The sequence below is a fragment of the Stegostoma tigrinum genome, chromosome 11 (assembly GCF_030684315.1).
Source record: "Stegostoma tigrinum isolate sSteTig4 chromosome 11, sSteTig4.hap1, whole genome shotgun sequence".
Classification (NCBI taxonomy): domain Eukaryota; kingdom Metazoa; phylum Chordata; class Chondrichthyes; order Orectolobiformes; family Stegostomatidae; genus Stegostoma; species Stegostoma tigrinum.
In genome coordinates this window covers 1,653,637-1,671,152 of record NC_081364.1, presented here as the reverse complement: position 1 = coordinate 1,671,152, position 17,516 = coordinate 1,653,637, and the positions used below count along the sequence as shown (strand labels likewise).

Here is a 17,516-nt window from a genome sequence, read left to right as displayed (position 1 = left end):
GTATTTAGGGGAGAGGGAGGGGGAGGGGGGTGTAGGGGAGGGCGAGGTGGGAGTAGGGGAATGGGGTGTAGGGAAGGGGGGTGTAGGGGATGGGGAGGGGGGTGTAGGGGAAGGGGGGTGTAGTGGAAGGGGGGTGTAGGGGATGGGGAGGGGGGTGTAGGGAAAAGAGGGGTGTAGTGGAAGGGGGGTGTAGGGGAGGCGGGGTGTGGGGGTGGGGAGAGGGAGGGGGGTGTGGGGGGGTGTAGGGGAGGGGGGGTGTGGGAGTGGGGAGAGGGAGGGGGTGTAGGGGAGGGGGAGTGTAGGGGATGGGGGGGTGAGGTCTAGGGGATGGGGGGTGTAGGGGATGGGGGGTGTAGGGGATGGGTGGGTGGGGTGTGGAGGGGAGGGGGTGTAGTGGGTGGGGGAGCTGGGCCAAAGCCCGCTCTGGCCCCCATCCACGTAACTTTGCTGGATTTAAGCTCCAGGTTGAACTTCTGAGGTGATTCTTTATAGATTTCTGTGAATTAAAAAGCAGATGAAAGGGAGGATTTGAGAAGAATTAAAATCTTCTGCTCTCAGGCTGGGATTTAAAACTGTTTAACCCTTTGTCGATAGTGTTTGAGAAAGTGTATTAGTGTTCAGTAACCGTGGTAACAGAGCAGGCTATTGCTAATGCAATTAGTTACCTGTCCAGCCTTCCCAGATCCTGGGATTACTCCTGTGGGATCGAGTAGAAAGTCCGAGAGCCTGCAGAGAATTGGAGAGTGAAACAGATCCTCGTTGCCTGGGGATCTGAAGCTAACCCCCACAGAGAGAGCTGGGTTCGGGGGCAGAGTTTTATATTTCTCTGTCTGAAAAAGAGAGTCATTACCTCTGTTTCCCTCTCCACATGTACTGCCGACCCGCTGAGTTTCTCCAGCACTTTCTGCTTTGATTTCACTTTAATTCCAGAGGGAGTCCCTTTCCATGAGATGGGGGGCCTAACAAAAGGCCACGCCACGCCACCTAATTTTTGTGGTGATGTTTTGGGAAAAAAAGGATGATAGTGTAAGGTAGGGGTGGAGGTTAGATGGACCTTAGGTTTAGGGTAAAAGTTGGCACAACATCGTGGGCCGAAGGGCCTGTACTGTTCTATGTTCACTCCTCCCTCCCTCCCTCTCTGGTTACTGAGGGTGATAGTTTGGAGTTCGGAGGGCGCCGATAATGTCTCATCAGCTGCCAGAATTGGGACAGATAAAGGCACCCTCACTTACCCCTTTTGCAAGGGCTTGATGCATTTTCTCAACCCGCTCGCTGCCTTCTGCTCGATCAGATTCTCCCCTCTCCCCGGGGGTTGGGGAATGTGTGACCCCTTTAGGAAGGCTCTGAGGCCATTCCCCTTGAGTATTCCTGCTGTCTGCCTGGGAGGATCTCACCGCTGCAGAGTTCCGTGTCCCACAGGGGCTTGGAGCGCTTCGGTCCTGACAGACCATCGATGCGGCCCCCTCTTCCAATTCCCTCCCTCCCCACCTGCCCCCACTCCCACTCCCACTCCCCACACTCCCACTCCCCACACTCCCACTCCTCCAACACCCGTCCCTCCCCGCATTGACCTGCCCTCTGCCTCTACTCCTCCCTCTCCTGCTTCGTCCACTCCACCCCACTCCAATGTCTAAATTCTCTTTTACACCCTGACCCCTCCTCCCTTCTTCCCCCACCACTAACCCCCTAACCCCCCAACCCCCCAACCCCACCGAACCATTGGCAGTGGGGCAAATCCTCTCTATCAAGGACATGAATAGCCAGCCCCACGCCACTCTCCTTATTCATTTGTGGGATGTGGGCGTCACTGGCTGGGCCCAGCATTTCTTGCCCATCTCTAATTGCCCCTTGAGAAGGTGGGGGAGAGCCACCGCCTTGACCCGCCGCAGTCCATGTGCTGTGGGTTGTGACCCACAATGCCATTAGGGAGGGAATTCCAGGATTTTGACCCAGTGACAGTGAAGGAACGGGGATAATATTTCTAATATATTAATTATAAGTATATTAATTGGTGCCAGTAGTGCGAAATAAAATATTTACACTGACCGCTGTTCCTTTATAAGCCATTGCTCACCCACTTAGAATATAGAGTGCTGTTCAGGCCAGGCTTATTGGAAGGCTGTAAACAGAATGGTGGGGGGTTTTGGGGGATTATAAGGAATCGTTATTTAAATGAGAGATGTTCTTGCTGGGAAGAAAAAGATTGCAAAGAGAGATGATTCTTTTTCTCAGGATTCTATGGGACTGTGATAGATTTGACACAACAGTAGAACCAGAAATACAAGCAGGATTTGCTGGAGAAACTCAGCAGGTCTAGCAGCTTCTGTGGAGAGAAGTCAGTGAACTTTTCAACTCGAGTGACACTTCTTCAGAACTGATGGTAGCTGGGAAAAGGTTGTTATGTATGCTGAAGATGAGGAGGAATGAACGATAGTTTGAGATGGAGCCCAGGGAGAGAGAGCAGCAGTTGGACAAAAATATGGGGTAATGGCCAGTCTGGGAGAATCAGTAGCTGATATTGGGCATCATAAGGGGCTGACGCTGGGCTAGCAGCCCATGTGATAAGGCCTGGTGTGTGGAGGTAAGGGCGTGGGCATGGGAAAGTTCAGGCCCTTAAAAAATTTAAACTTGATATGGAGACCAGAAAGCTACAGGGTCCCCGAGTGGAAAATGAGGCATTGTTCTTACAGCTTGTGCTGCAGCAAGCCTAAGACAGATGTTGACCAGGGAACAGGGTGATGCATTAAAGTGGCAGGCAACACGTAGATGTTCTGCGAAGCGGGCACCCAGTCTACGTTTCGTTTCCCCGATGTAGAGGAGATCACATTGTGAGCAGCGAATGCAGTAGAGTGGATTCTGGGAAGTGCAGGTGAAGTGTTGCTTCATCTGGAAGGTATGTTTGGGCCCTTGGATAATGGGCATGTGTGAGAGATGGGTCAGACCCTGATCTCTTGCGGTGATGTGTAGAAGGTACTTTCTCTCATGGGTGAGAGCAGAGGGGTTGTACATATGAGTGACAAATCCAATGGGCAGTTCAGGAGAGAGATCTTCACCCAGAGAGCGGTGGGAATGTGGAACACACTCCAACAGGGAGTGGTTGAGGAGAATAGCATCAAAATGATTAAAGTGAAGCAGAACGGTATCTACATAACAATATTTGCCTCAGAGGGGGAGTCACAAAAATTGACAGGACTAATGCTTTGGCTTTGAGAGTGACTGACTCAGTGCAGAGAGCTATTCTCAGGATGGAAAGTAAATGATGTTTTATGCAATCACATCCAGCACATCCTGCTCACTATGACCGGGATCAGCTCATTTATAAGAGTAGATACCTATCAAATCCCTGACCCTCTAAGTTTCTGTAGTAAGGATATGAAACTGTGGAAACAAACTGTTTCAGTTCTGTGCAACCTGTAAATCTACAATTAAAGAATAACTCTGTGTTTCATCTGTTCTTTGTCTTAACAGGAGTCTTCCTCATTCCTTATTTGCTGATTGTTTTGGTGGGAGGAATCCCAGTTTTTTTCTTAGAGATTGCACTGGGGCAGTTCATGAAACAGGGAGGTATCGGTGCATGGAATATCGTACCTCTCTTCAAAGGTGAGATACAAATCACATCAAAATGTGTGTTTCATTTCATTGGTGTGTGAGAGTGTGTGAGAGGAAAATGAAGAGGGGGAAATTCAGAAAAGCACGCAATGTCTGAGAAATTATTTGCATTCCCATTCTTTCAAACTCGTTCCATTAATTTGTCTGCCTGTTGTAACCATTCTATTCTGGAGAATGTTCTGAGATGTCTTATTGATGTGGAAATGCTAAATAAATGTAAACTGTTATAGTACGTCTGTCTGTGCGTCTGGTTCCTGTGTAGCATCCTATGAGTCTAACATCAAAGGTGGGTGATCTTTGAGAAATTATTCAGGCTAGAATTAATAGTCACCTGGAAAAAAATGCTGGTTAATTTAGAAGAGATGGCAAAAGTTTGTTAAGGAAAAAATGTATCTCATTAATTTACTGGAGCTCTGGAAAAGCAGGAGGGATGATGAGGGTAACACTGGTCTACATGGACTTGAAAAAGAGACAGCACCTTTTTACAACAGACAGGTGGGAAAAGTTAAAAGTCATGAAATAAAGGAATAGTAGCAACGCAGATATCAAATTGAAAAAGCACTAAGTTAAAACACTCATAGCCAGTGCAGACATGATGGGCCAAGTGGCCACCTTCTGTTCTCTAATAATTTTGTGATTCTGAGGAACATTAGACTCAGAAGCAGATGTAGGCCATTCAGCCCTTCAAGTCTGGTTTGCCATTCAATAAAATCATGGTTGATCTCATTATGGGTTCATCTCCACTTTCTCATCTGTTCTTTCCTCCACACTTTTGTATCCCTTGTTTATCAAAACCCTGCCTACTTCAAGCTCGAAAGAGACTTGTTATGACTCAGATGACTGTGTGTCAGTGTGATGAGGTGGGCACCTGGAATTTTACCTTTGGGACACTGACCTTTCATACACACCTGCCTTGGTCTAATTGTACAGAAAGGACAGAGACCAAAAAAAATAGATCTTTCAGAATGGAGTGAAAAAACCAGGAAGTCAGAATTCTGTCTGCAAATGTTAATTACTAGACAAATTGTGAACTCAAAATTTCTGATTCCTAACTTTTTGATAACAAAGCCAGTCCAATGGTGACTGTAACCATTGTTCATTATCTTAAAAACCCATCTGGTTCACTAATGTCCTTTTAGAGAAGGAAACAGTCATTGTGACCTGTGCTGGCCCGCCTGTGACTCCAGGCCCACAGCGATGGGGTTTATTGCCCTTTGAAATGCCTTCCACAGCCAATCAATTCAAGGGCAACTAGAGATGGACAACAAATGTTGGACTTACCAACGACCCCCACATCTCCCCTAAGAACAAAGACAAAGGCCTGTGTTAGTCTAAGATGTGAGGGATATGGGGCAAAGCTGGATCTTTGGAGTTTGGGTTCAGAACCCCTTTAATCATATTGAATGCTAGCTCAGGTTCTAGGGGCTGAATGGCTGCTGCTGCTTATATTCAGCACTTATTGCCCAACCCTAATTACCCAGCAGGGTCAGTTGAGTCAACACACATTACTGTGGGTCTGGAGTCACATATAGGTCAGACCATGTAAGGATGGCAGTTCCTTTTCCTAAGAATATTAGTGAACCAGACAGCTTTTTCCTTGACAACCAACAATGGATTCATGTTCATCATTAGACCCTTAATTCCAGATAATTTATTGAATTCAAATTCCACTGTCTGCTGTGGTGGGATTCGAACCCACGTCCCCAGAATGTTATCCAGGTCTCTGAATTAACAGTCCAGCGATAATACCACTAGGCCATCGCCTCCCCTTGTTCTCCTGTTCCTTTGGCCCTGTGCTTTCCAGGGTGGAGCTAGTTTGTGTTCCTCCTTGGCAGATCATCTAGGATCCCCCTGGTCAGGGCCAGGATCACAGCAATCTCTCTGCGTTGACTTTTACTGACTGGCCACTCCTTCCAAGTAAAGGTTAGGAATGATATTCAATGTGTTTCCATTGAAATGTCTCCTGGATAGTTGGTTGCCCTGGAGATGGTGTGTTCTGTTGGAAAGTAGATTGCCGCAGAGTGAGACATGTGTCCCCCATGGACTCTAACACCTTCCCCAGTGCTGACGTCAGACCCCATGGTCTGAACTCCCTGTTTGCTCTCTGCTTCCCTGTTTAAATCACAGGCTAAATTGTACATTCACTATCCTTGGATATTAAAAACTGTTCCAGTGTCTAGAATTGATGAGCATCAATGCAAACCCATTTCTCAGACCACTTCCTTTAATCCCTCTGCTATGTAGATAATCAGACCCTGGGGATTTGTTGGTCTGCAATCCCATCAATTTTCCATCTCCATTTCCTGTCAACACTGATTTCCCTCAGCTTCCGCCCTCTCTCTAAACCCTGTGGTGCCCAGCAACTCTGGGATATTATTTATATCCTTTGTGATCACACAACCAATGTTTGAATTTAGTTGGTCAGCCATTTCTTTGGTCCCCATTATAGACTATTCTGCTTCTGACTGTAAGGGACCTACATTTGTCTGAAGTAATCTTTTTTTCATCACATCAAAGGAAGCTTTTACAGTCACTTTATGTTCCCTGCCAGCTTACTTTCATACTCTATTTTGCCTCTCTTAATCAATCCCTTGGTTGTCCTTTTGAATTCTAAACTGCCACCTTGTCAGGTCTGTTGGTTTTTTTTTGGACAATTGTTTGCCTCTTCCTTGGATCTAATACTGTCTCCGATTTCCTGTGTAGTTCTAAAGGGAGACTGGAGGGAGTGTGATACTCAATAAAAACTGAAAGTACTACAGATGCTGTAAATCAGGAACAAAAACAGAAGGAGCTGGGAAAGTTCAGCACATGTGAAGAAAAAATCAGAGTTAACGTTTCGGGTCCAGTTGCCCTTCCTCAGAAGGGCCTTTTTGTAACTTTCTAACCTCGGGCTCTGTGACTCCCTACTGTAACCCTCTTGCACTGTGCTGGAATCTGAGGCGTTCTCACTCCTTCCCACATGAATTTGTTCCCTTGGAAGGAAGGGTCACTGGACCTGAAATGTTAATTCTGATGTTTTCTTCACAGATGCTGCCAGACCAGCTGAGCTTTTCCAGCAACTTCTATCTTTGTTTCTGGAGAGAGTGGGGCTGTTTTTCTTGGAGCAGAGGAGACTGAAGTTGGGAACAGGGAGGCAGGGGGCAAATGTGATTAAGATGGATTGAATTTTGATGATCACTGACAGGAAGAAACTTTGCCCCTAGGTGAATGGATCAATGACCAGGGAGAGTAGACTGAAGGTAATGAGCAGGAGGTTTAGAGGAGGTGTGAGGAAAATATTTTAACCCAGAAGGTGGTTGGAATCTGCAACTCACTGCCTGTAAAAATGGGAAGATACAGAAGGATTTAAATGTGCACAAGTGATACGAAGGCACACGATGCTATGGGCCAAGTGCTGGGAAATGGGATGAGAATCGTTAGGGGGTTCCTTTTTGACCAGCACAGACTCTGTTCCCGCTCTCTCCCACATGCATTGGGCTTCTCCCTTCCAGTTTGTCTCACTCCTTAGCTCATTCTAGAATTGACAGGACTGGAAAAGTCCAGAGTGACTTCCTCAGGTGAATACATTCATTCAAAAACTACTGTGTTACAATGTGAGTAGTAGTTTTGGTTCCCTTATTTAAGGAAAGATATCATTTCATTGGAAGGCAGTTCAAGGAGGGTTCGCTGGGATGATCCTCCATGTGGAGGGATTGCCTGGTGAGCAAAGGTTAAACAGGTTGGGACTCTACTCCCTGGGGTTTAGAAGAATGGAAGGTGATCTCGTTGAAACATGTTGGATTCATAAGGGGCTTGACAGGGTCAATGCTGGGAGGATGTTTCCTTCATGGGAGAGTCCAGGACCAGAGGGCATAGTCTCAAAATAAGAGAGCATTAATTTAAGACTGAGATGAGAAGGAATTTCTTGAGGGTTGAGTGTCGTTGGGGCTACTTACCACAGAGCTGTGGGAGCAGAGTCCTTGTGAATATTTACGGCTGAGATAGAGACCCTTGATCAGTCAGGGAACGAAGGGGAAAGGTCAGGAAAGCGGACATGAGGAATGTTAGATCCTGATCCTATTGAATGGGGAAACAGGCTCAAGGGGCTGGATGGCTGACTCTGGTTCCTATTCCTTATGGTTTTATGGCTTGTTCCCCATCCAGGTTTGGGCTTCGCTTCGATGGTGATTGTGTTTTTCTGTAACACGTATTATATCATGGTGCTTGCCTGGGGCTTGTACTATCTCATCCATTCCTTCACCAACAATCTTCCTTGGGCAACGTGTGGAAACTCGTGGAACACTCCAGAATGTACTGAAGTCTTCCGACATGATCAATGCTACAACGGGACCATTGTTAACTCCACGGCCTTCAATGTGAGCTGTGATGAGCTCGTGGACAAGCGCTCGCCCATCATTGAGTTTTGGGAGTAAGTGTGACCTCCAACTGAAAGCAAACGTGTTTGCGATCTCAAACCCATTTTGATTTGTTGATATTTTTACTCTGAGGGGAATGAAAATAGTTTCTGGTCAACAAATATAGGACCAAAAAAAATCTAAGGACCTGTGGTTGCTGGAAATCTGAAACTAAAACAGAAATTGCTGGAGAAAATCTGTAGGTCTGGCAGATTCTGTGGACAGACAAACAAAGTTAACTGAGTTTTGAGTCCAGCAACCCTTCAGCGTACTGCAACTCAATGTTAACCCTGTTTCTGTCCACAGATGTTGCCAAACCTGCTGTGTTTCTCCAGCAATTTCTGCAAATGTATATCCAAGGTCATAGATAACTCAACCACAACATCTCCCCATCAAATGCTACTTATTGGTAAAGTGATTGCTATCAAGTAGCACCTGCTCAGTGACGCCCAGTTTGGGTTCCGCCAGGGCCACTCAGCTCCTGACCTCATTACAGCCTTGGTTCAAACATGGACAAAAGAGCTGAATTCCAGAGGGTGAGGTGAGAGTGACAGCCTTTGATATCAAGGCTGCATTCGACTGAGTGTGGCATTAAGGCGCCCTGGCAACACTGGAATCAATAGGTGTCAGGGGGCAACCTCTCTGGTGGATAGAGTCATAACTGACACACAGGATAAGAGATAACAAAGTGTGAAGCTCCCTCTCTGTTGAAGAGTCAAGGCCCGAAACGTCAGCTTTTGTGCTCCTGAGATGCTGCTGGGCCTGCTGTGTTCATCCAGCTTCACACTTTGTTATCTCGGATTCTCCAGCATCTACCGTTCCCATTATCTCTTCCAAACCCACGACCACTTCCATCTGGAAGGACAAGGGAGCAGATAGATGGGAACACCCCTCCAAGCCTCTCACATCCTGACTTGGAAATATATTGCCATTCTTTCGCTGTCACTGGGTCAGAAACCCGGAATTCCCTCCCTAAGGGCATTGTGGGTCAACCCACAGCACATGGGCTGCAGCGGTTCAAGAAGGCAGCTCACCCCCACCTTCTCAAGGGGCAACTAGGGACAAGGCAATAATTGCTGAGCCCAGCCAGCGATGCCCACATTGCACTTATGCATAACAAAACAGAAATTCCCCGGACAGGTAAAGCACTGGGTTAGGTATGGAATAAAGCTCTCCCTACTCTTTTAAACTGAAAGAAAGCTCGCTCTACATTCACCATCAAACATTCCCAGGATGGGAACAGCACAGGGTTGGATAAGAGTCAAGGGAGCTTTATTCTGTATCTAACCCCATTCTCTCCCTGACCTGAGTGTGTTTGGGGATTGTAGAGGTGGCTTTCTCAGAGTAAAACTTACTCTGCTCTTTTAAACTGAAAGATGTACTTCGTCATCTGAAAGTGAACCTCCCTTGATTTTAAACTAAAAATAAATTGTGAACAAAGTTCCCCTCCACTATCCCCCACCAAACCCTCACAGTATAGGGACAGAACAGAGTTAGATCCAGAAGATCTCTGCAGTGATATTTAGTTTAATCCCACTTTCCTATTCCCCACATCCTGTCGATTATTTCTTTGCGTGTCGATTTCACATCTCTTTAACCTTTTCAGGAGGAAGGTGCTGCGTATCTCTGTTGGGATTGATCACCCCGGATCTATCAACTGGCAGATGCTCCTGTGTGTCCTCGCCACCTGGATTATCGTCTATTTCTGTATTTGGAAAGGTGTGAAGTCAACAGGGAAGGTAAGGAACCCATCCATCTAGCTCCAGTTCACCCTGAGTTCCACTTCCCACGCTTGGGCCATAGCCTTCAATGTTATGGCATGTCAATTGCTTGTTCAAGTATGTTCTAAAGGTTGTGAGGGTCCCCACCTCGGCCCCCCTCCCAGGCAGTGCATTCCACACCCCCCACACCACACTCTGGGTGAAAAAAGGTTTTCCTCAAATTCCCTCTAAACCTCCTGTTCTGCCCCCTTGTTATTGACCCTTCAACCAAAGGGATCAGTTTCTTTCTATCAACCCTGTCCATGCCCCTCATAATCTTATACACCTCTATCCAGTCCCCCTCAGCCTTCCCTGTTCCAAAGAAACAACCCGAGTGTATCCAGCCTCTCTCCATAGTTAACCTGCTCCATCCCAGGCAGCATCCTGGTGAATCTCCTCTGCACCCCCTCCAGTGCAATCCCATTCCTCCTATAGTGCACTGACCAGAGCTGCACACAATGCTCCAGCTGTGGCCCAGGCAGAGTCCTGTACAGCTCCAACATCACCTCCCTGCTCGTATGATTTGTGCTGCTACTGGTAAAGGTAAGGGTCCCATATTCCTTTTGTGATTTGGTTTTGAGTCCTTTTTGAAAATATTGGTCCTTGTCACTTGGTTAAAACCATACCCTAGTGACAGCAAGTGTCCCATTCCCCTACCTCAGTGAGAGTCGGTGCGCGCCGGACCCTATCTCCTGAATGGACTTACCTGCCATCGTGGACAAGTTCAGTAGTTCCTACATTAGACATCGTTTGTCAGATCCTTGCACACTGACTTAACCTGTCGGTGCGTGGCTCTTTGAACCCTAGTTACAAGTGGCTTTTCTCCTTGTGTGTCTTCCTGTTTGTAAATGTAGTGACCAGACATTGGGAGCCTCCATCATTTGTTGGCAGAGATTATGTAAATTATTCAAGTCCCAGCTCTGCTTCCTCTTGTATTCTAGTTGTTACATCCTGCTGTGACCCTTCTATCCCTGTTCTACTTTCTGTTAGTTAACCAATCCTCTCTCTGAGCTAATGTGGTACTCCTTACACCATGAGCTTTTATCTTGTGCAATAGCATTTCACATAACACTTTATTCCAAAGTAGCAATTGGAAATCCACATACACTGTGTCAACTGAGTCACCTTTATCCATCCTGTTTGTGGTCTTCTCAAAAAGCTCTAATAAAATAAATTTCCTTTTCCTAAATGGGATTGACTCTGCCTTATTGAGTAGTGATTTTCTCAATGTTATACAGTGACTCCTACATTGTTGGTTCCAAACTGTTCCCAATGACAAATGCTGAGCGCACTGGCCTGGAGTTTCTTGTTATCTGTCTACCTTTTATTTTTGAACAGACGTGTCACGTTTGCTATTTTCCAATCCATTAAATTCCACTTTTCTGGAATTGTCAGATCTTTGTTCTTACTGATGTCCCAGTCCATTTTTGCTGCTAATAAGGCAATACACCTGCCGGAGTCTGAAGAGGAGTCAGGCCAGACTCAATTCGTTAACCTTGTTTCTCTCTCCACAGATGCTGCCAGACCTCCTGAGTTTCTCCAGCAATTCCTGATTTGACTGCCCTTTGCTAGTGATTGTTTGAAGTTCCTGTCTCCCATTTCTCTTGGTGTTCAGCTATTCTTGAGAATTGCTTTGTCCTGAATTCTTCACTTTTTTTCCTTTATCTATTCTTGGGCCTTTTGCCCAGCATTTATTGCCCATCCTTAGTTGTCCCTTGAGAAGGTGGTAGTGAGCTGCCTCCTTGAACTGCTGAAGGTAGTTGATACAGGGACGGACATGCTGTAAGCAACCAGTCTAATGTTAGTGTCAGATTGTGAGAACATTCAAACAGAAGACAAACGCCATCTGGTGTGTGATAACACGGTGTGAGGCTGGATGAACATAGCAGGCCAGGCAGCATCAGAAGATCAGGAAAGTTTGACATTTTGGGTCGAGACCCTTCTTCAGAAACGTCAAACTTCCCTGCTCCTCTGATGCTGCTTGACCTGCTGAGTGCATCCAGCTCTACACTTTGTTATCTCAGATTCTCCAACATCGGCAGTTCCTACTATCTCTGTACCCGTCTGGTGTGTGCCTGAGTGAATGCAGCAAAAATTGAGCTGAGAAGAAAAACCTGTGGATGCTGGAAATCAGATACAAAGACAGAAACTGCTGGATAAACTCAGCAGGTCTGGCAGCATCTGTAAGAACAGGACCATTTTCCATGTTGCCAGGTAGATGCTTGGCTACGGGAGCAGCACGTTCTGGAGCACAAATCTTCAGTGCTATTGCCAGAATGTTGTCAGGGCCCATAGCCTTTCCAGTATCCAGTGTCTCCAACCGTTTCTTGACATCACGTGGACTGAACTGAATTGGCTGAAGACGGGTATCTGTGACGCTGGGGACCACTGCAGGAGGCTGAGATGGATCATCCACTCGGCACTTCTGGCTGAATATTGCTGCGAATGCTTCAGCCTTATCTTGATGTGCGGAGCTCCCCCATCATTAAGGACTTGAAATAAATGGTGACAGTCAGGCCATCGTTTTAACAGTCAGTTGCACTCTAGAAATCTGTTAGGGAGTGAATTCCAGGATTTTGACCCAGGAATGGCGATAGCGAGTTTTGAGAAGATTTGTAGCTCAGGTTGAGGTTCAGGATGTGAGTTTGCTCGCTGAGCTGGAAGGTTCATTTTCAGACGTTTCATCACCATTCTAAGTAACATCATCAGTGAGCCTCCGATGAAGCGCTGGTGTTATGTCCCGCTTTCTATTTATCTGTTTAGGTTTCCTTGGGTTGGTGATGTCATTTCCTGTGTTGGTGATGTCATTTCCTGTTCTTTTTCTCAGAGGGTGGTAGATGGGCTCCAAATCAATGTGTTTGTTGATGGAGTTCTGGTTGGAATGCCATGCTTCTAGGAATTCTCATGCGTGTCTCTGTTTGGCTTGTCCTAGGATGGATGTGTTGTCCCAATCAAAGTGGTGTCCTTCCTTATCTGTTTGTAAGGATACGAGTGATAGTGGGTCATGTCGTTTTGTGGCTAGTTGATGTTCATGTATCCTGGTGGCTAGCTTTCTTCCTGTTTGTCCAATGTAGTGTTTGTCACAGTTCTTGCAAGGTATTTTGTAGATGACGTTCGTTTTGTTTGTTGTCTGTATAGGGTCTTTTAAGTTCATTAGCTGCTGTTTTATTGTGTTGGTGGGTTTGTGGGCTACCCTGATGCCAAGAGGTCCGAGTAGTCTGACAGTCATTTCCGAAATGTCTTTGATGTAGGGGAGAGTGGTTATGGTTTCTGGGCCTGTTTTGTCTGTTTGTTTGGGTTTATTGCTGAGGAATCAGTGGACTGTGTTCATAGGGTATCCGTTCTTTTCGAATACGATTATCACCTATACAGCGTATTCAAAAAGAACGGGTACCCAATGAACACAGTCTGCCAATTTCTCAGCAATAAACCCAAACAAAGAGACAAAACGTGCCCAGAAACCATAAACACTCTCCCCTACATCAATGACATTTCGGAAATGACTGTCAGACTACTCGGACCTCTTGGCATCAGGGTAGCCCACAAACCCACCAACACACTAAAACAGCAGCTAATGAACTTAAAAGACCCTATAAAGACAACAAATAAAACGAACGTCATCTACAAAATACCTTGCAAGAACTGTGACAAACACTACATTGGACAAACTGGCAGAAAGCTAGCCACCAGGATACATGAACATCAACTAGCCACAAAACGACATGACCCACTATCACTCGTATCCTTACATACAGATGAGGAAGGACACCACTTTGATTGGGACAACACATCCATCCTAGGACAAGCCAAACAGAGACACGCATGAGAATTCCTAGAAGCATGGCATTCCAACCGGAACTCCATCAACAAACACATTGATTTGGAGCCCATCTACCATCCCCTGAGAAAAAGAACAGGAAATGACACCACCAACACAGGAAATGACATCACCAACCCAAGGAAACCTAAACAGATAAATAGAAAGCGGGACATAACACCAGCGCTTCATCGGAGGCTCACTGATGATGTTACCTAGAATGGTGACGAGACGTTTGAAAACTAACCTTCCAGCTCAGCGAGCAAACTTACATCCAGGAATGGCGATCTATTTCCAAGTCAGGATGGTGAGTGGCTTGGAGGGGAACATGCAAGTGGTGGCGTTCCATTGTATTTGTATCTGGTCCTTCTGGATATCAAATTGGAATCTCTAATTCAGAATCAGCAGCTCAAATCCTGAACGTATCAGTACTGATAACAAAAATCCAGTTCTGTACTATTGATAGTTTCGCCTCTTCTGGTTAATGTTCTAATGGATCACTGACATCTTTTCACAAATTGTAGATGGAAGTGCTTGTGGGTTTCAAAATACTTTCTGTAAAATATCTAGTCTATCTTTCTGCCATTTTACTTGTGTCTGTAACATTGAACTCTCCTAACAGTTCACGAAATGAATAGAATAAATAATAACACTGGCAAAGGGACAAGATGACAAAATTCATGAGCTAATTTTGTTGAATTGTGTTTTGAAAACACAAAGACCTGAGTGTTGAGAGCTCCCAGATTATGATTCCCCAGGTGAGTAACAGTCGGCTGGGCCAGTTCATAGAATATCATGTTCACACTGATTTTCCGCTTCACTGAGTCCCTCCTTTCATACCGATCTACGCACACTGAAACAATCCTCAAACATTTAGCTTTTAATCTCCAGGACAACTCTCCTCTCTCTTCCAGCTCCCTTTCTTACCTTAGCCAACAAGAGCCATTAACGAATTAATTCATTGTTCATGCCTGACATAATAAAAAAAGCTGCTACTAAGATGGTCATCAAATCCTTTCAGTTATCGTAAAACCCACCTAATTCACCTGCAGGCCAGAAAATTTCTTGTCCGAAGGCAGGGTCACTGCATTTGAAACGTTAATTCTCTTTTTTTTCCTTCTTCACAGATGTTATCTGACCTGCTGAGCTTTTCCAGCAAAATTCTGTTTTTGATCCTGATTTACAGCATCCGCAGTTCTTTTGGTTTTTATTTCCAGAATGTTTCCTTCTGTGAAAGGCTTTGGGAACTAGTTGGGTTTTAGTGAATTTGAATTTCACTGTCTGCAGTGGTAGGATTTAAAACATTTAGCCTGAGGCTCCAATGATGTTCCCATGACACCCAGTGCCTCTGCCATGCATTTTCTCCATCCTGCCATTGCTATCAAGCCAGGGGCTCAGCCCTGGTTATGCCATAGACCATTGCCAAGAGCAGCAATGGGTATATCTGAGAAATGAGGTGTCCACTTGGTGAAGCGACCAAATGGATCAAAAAAGCATTTATAACAAGTGATAGATAGAGCTAAGCAAAATCCACAAACAGATCCAAGAATAATATAGCTCAGGAACAGGCCCTTCGGCCCTCCAAGCCTGCACACCACATTTTGCCCTTCCATACTGAAACTGTCTTCACCTACAGGATCCTTATCCCTCGAATGTTGCTATTGTGTCTGCTTCCACCTCCTCTGGCAGTGCATTCCAGGCACTCACCACCATTTGTGTGAAAATCATGCCTCGCACATCTCTTAATACCTACCACCACCCCCCCACACCTTGAGCCAGTGTCCCCTAGAACCTTACCCCTCATACTTGCCACTCTATCCATACCATTCACAATGCTATAGACTTCTATCAAGTCGCCCCTCAACCTCCTGCACTCCAGTGGAAACCTAGGCCTGAAACGTCAGCTTTTGTGCTCCTGAGATGCTGCTTGGCCTGCTGTGTTCACCCAGCTCCACACTTTGATATCTTGGATTCTCCAGCATCTGCAGTTCCCATTATCTCCCCAGTCTATCCGTCTTTTCTTCATCGCTACAATCCCCCATTACCAGGCAACATCCTGGTAAACCTTTTCTGTACCCTCTCCAAAGTGTCCACATCCCTCTGGTAGTGTGGTGACCAGAACTGTACACAGCATTCCAAGTGTGTTTTGACTAAAGTTCTATAAAGAAAGCTGCAGCATAACTTGTCCATGCGCTCTAAGCTCTGCAGTTATACAACGTCTAGTTGTAAAAGATGTTGGAAAATTATGGGAATCACTGGAGGAGGAAGGTTCTCAAATATCCCCATCCTCAATGATGGCAGAGCCCAGCGCATCAGGGCAAAAGATAAGGCTGAGGCTTTCACAGCAATCTTCAGCCAGAAGTGCCGAGTGGATGATCCATCTCAGCCTCCTGCAGTGGTCCCCAGTGTTACAGATGTTAGTGTCAGCCAATTCATTTCACTCCACGTGATATCAAGAAACAGTGGTGGCACTGGATACCGCAAAGACAACGGGCCCTGACAACATTCCGGCAATAGCGCTGAAGACTTGTGCTCCAGAACTTGCCGCTCCCCTCCCCAAGCTGTTCCAGTACAGTTACACACTGGGATCTACCCGACAATGTGGAAGATGGCCCTGGACAATTAAAATCTGCATGACCTACCTGTTATGATCCAGCTGATGTTAGATCCCAAACTGTGATCTGACCTTGTTTTATTTGGTTTCAACAAACAGGATCTTGCATCAAAACACAAATGCTGTAGGTTTTAACAATAAAACTGAAGCTCATTATGCAAAAGAAATGAAGATGAAGTGGAATAAACCAAACTTTACATCAAACACAAGTTTAAAGATTTCAAGACACACAGTAAAGTATAATCCCATTAATCTCAACAGCATTCCTTTACAATACTCATTCCACAGAGAGAACTCTATCTCTATCACACACATGGTCTGAAATGCTTGTGATTTCAATTCCCCAGTCTTGAGAATCTGATTACCTCTTCAAAGAATCTTTACAGAGTGGAGCTTAGAATTTCTCAGCTTCAGATGATCCCTTCAGGGTTTTAACTGATGCATCTTGTCCATAATTTTTAAAATTAAACTCCTTACTCAGAAGCAACCTGTCTCCCTTTGTTATTGCATCCAATGTGAGGCCAGTCTTCTGCAAACTTGCCCAATTGAAACCTAAAGGCTTTAAGTGTGTGCGTGTGTACACGTGTGCAAGATCAACAATGGGCCAAATGGATGAAATCTGTATTTACACCAGTAGCTGTTATGTCACACTTGCATTGAGAGATTTCTCAATGTGTGTCTCTCCCCTCTCTCTCCCTCAGCCCCCTCACCCACTCTCTCTTTCTTTCTTCCCCTGCCTCACTGATGTCCTCCTGTCCCTTTTTGCAATCTCTCTTTCTGCTGCATCCCTTCATCTAATCCCTTGCTTTGGCCATTTCTCACTCTGACTTGATACACCAACCCACCAGACAATGGGATCGAATCTGTGTCGAACATATGCAGTCAGAGTGTTTTTGTTGCCTTGGGTTTTCCATTTTAATGCAAATTTATTTTGTTTAATCATCTTGCTCCAGAAGGTACAACCTTCATTGTTAAACTCCCGCCACCTCAGTTCTGCTTGGAGCCAATGTCATTACGATAAGACCGTAGACATTGAAGCAGAACTAATCTATTCGGCCCATCATTGTTGATGTGTTTCTCAGTTCCTTTCTCCTGCCTTCTCCCCATAATCTTTGATTCCCTTAATAATGAGGAACATAGAACATTACAGCACAGTACAGGCCCTTCGGTCCTCGATGTTGTGCTGACCTGTCATACCGATCTCAAGCCCATCTAACCTACACTATTCCATGTACGTCCATATGCTTATCCAATGACGACTTAAATATACCTAAGGTCGGCAAATCTACTACCGCTGCAGGCAAAGCGTTCCATTACCTTAC

At 45.6% G+C, this 17,516-nt stretch overlaps 1 protein-coding gene across 2 annotated transcripts in view; it reads left to right on the top strand.

Annotated features, from left to right (window-relative positions):
- LOC125460281 (sodium- and chloride-dependent creatine transporter 1-like) overlaps positions 1-17,516 on the top strand; it is a 105,397-nt gene that overhangs the window by 24,617 nt on the left and 63,264 nt on the right. For both annotated transcript variants that reach the window (XM_048547563.1, XM_059649678.1), the window contains exons 3-5: positions 3,469-3,600; positions 7,753-8,017; positions 9,610-9,742. In XM_048547563.1, the coding sequence (XP_048403520.1) occupies positions 3,469-3,600; positions 7,753-8,017; positions 9,610-9,742 (530 nt within the window). The remainder of the gene's footprint in view (positions 1-3,468; positions 3,601-7,752; positions 8,018-9,609; positions 9,743-17,516) is intronic.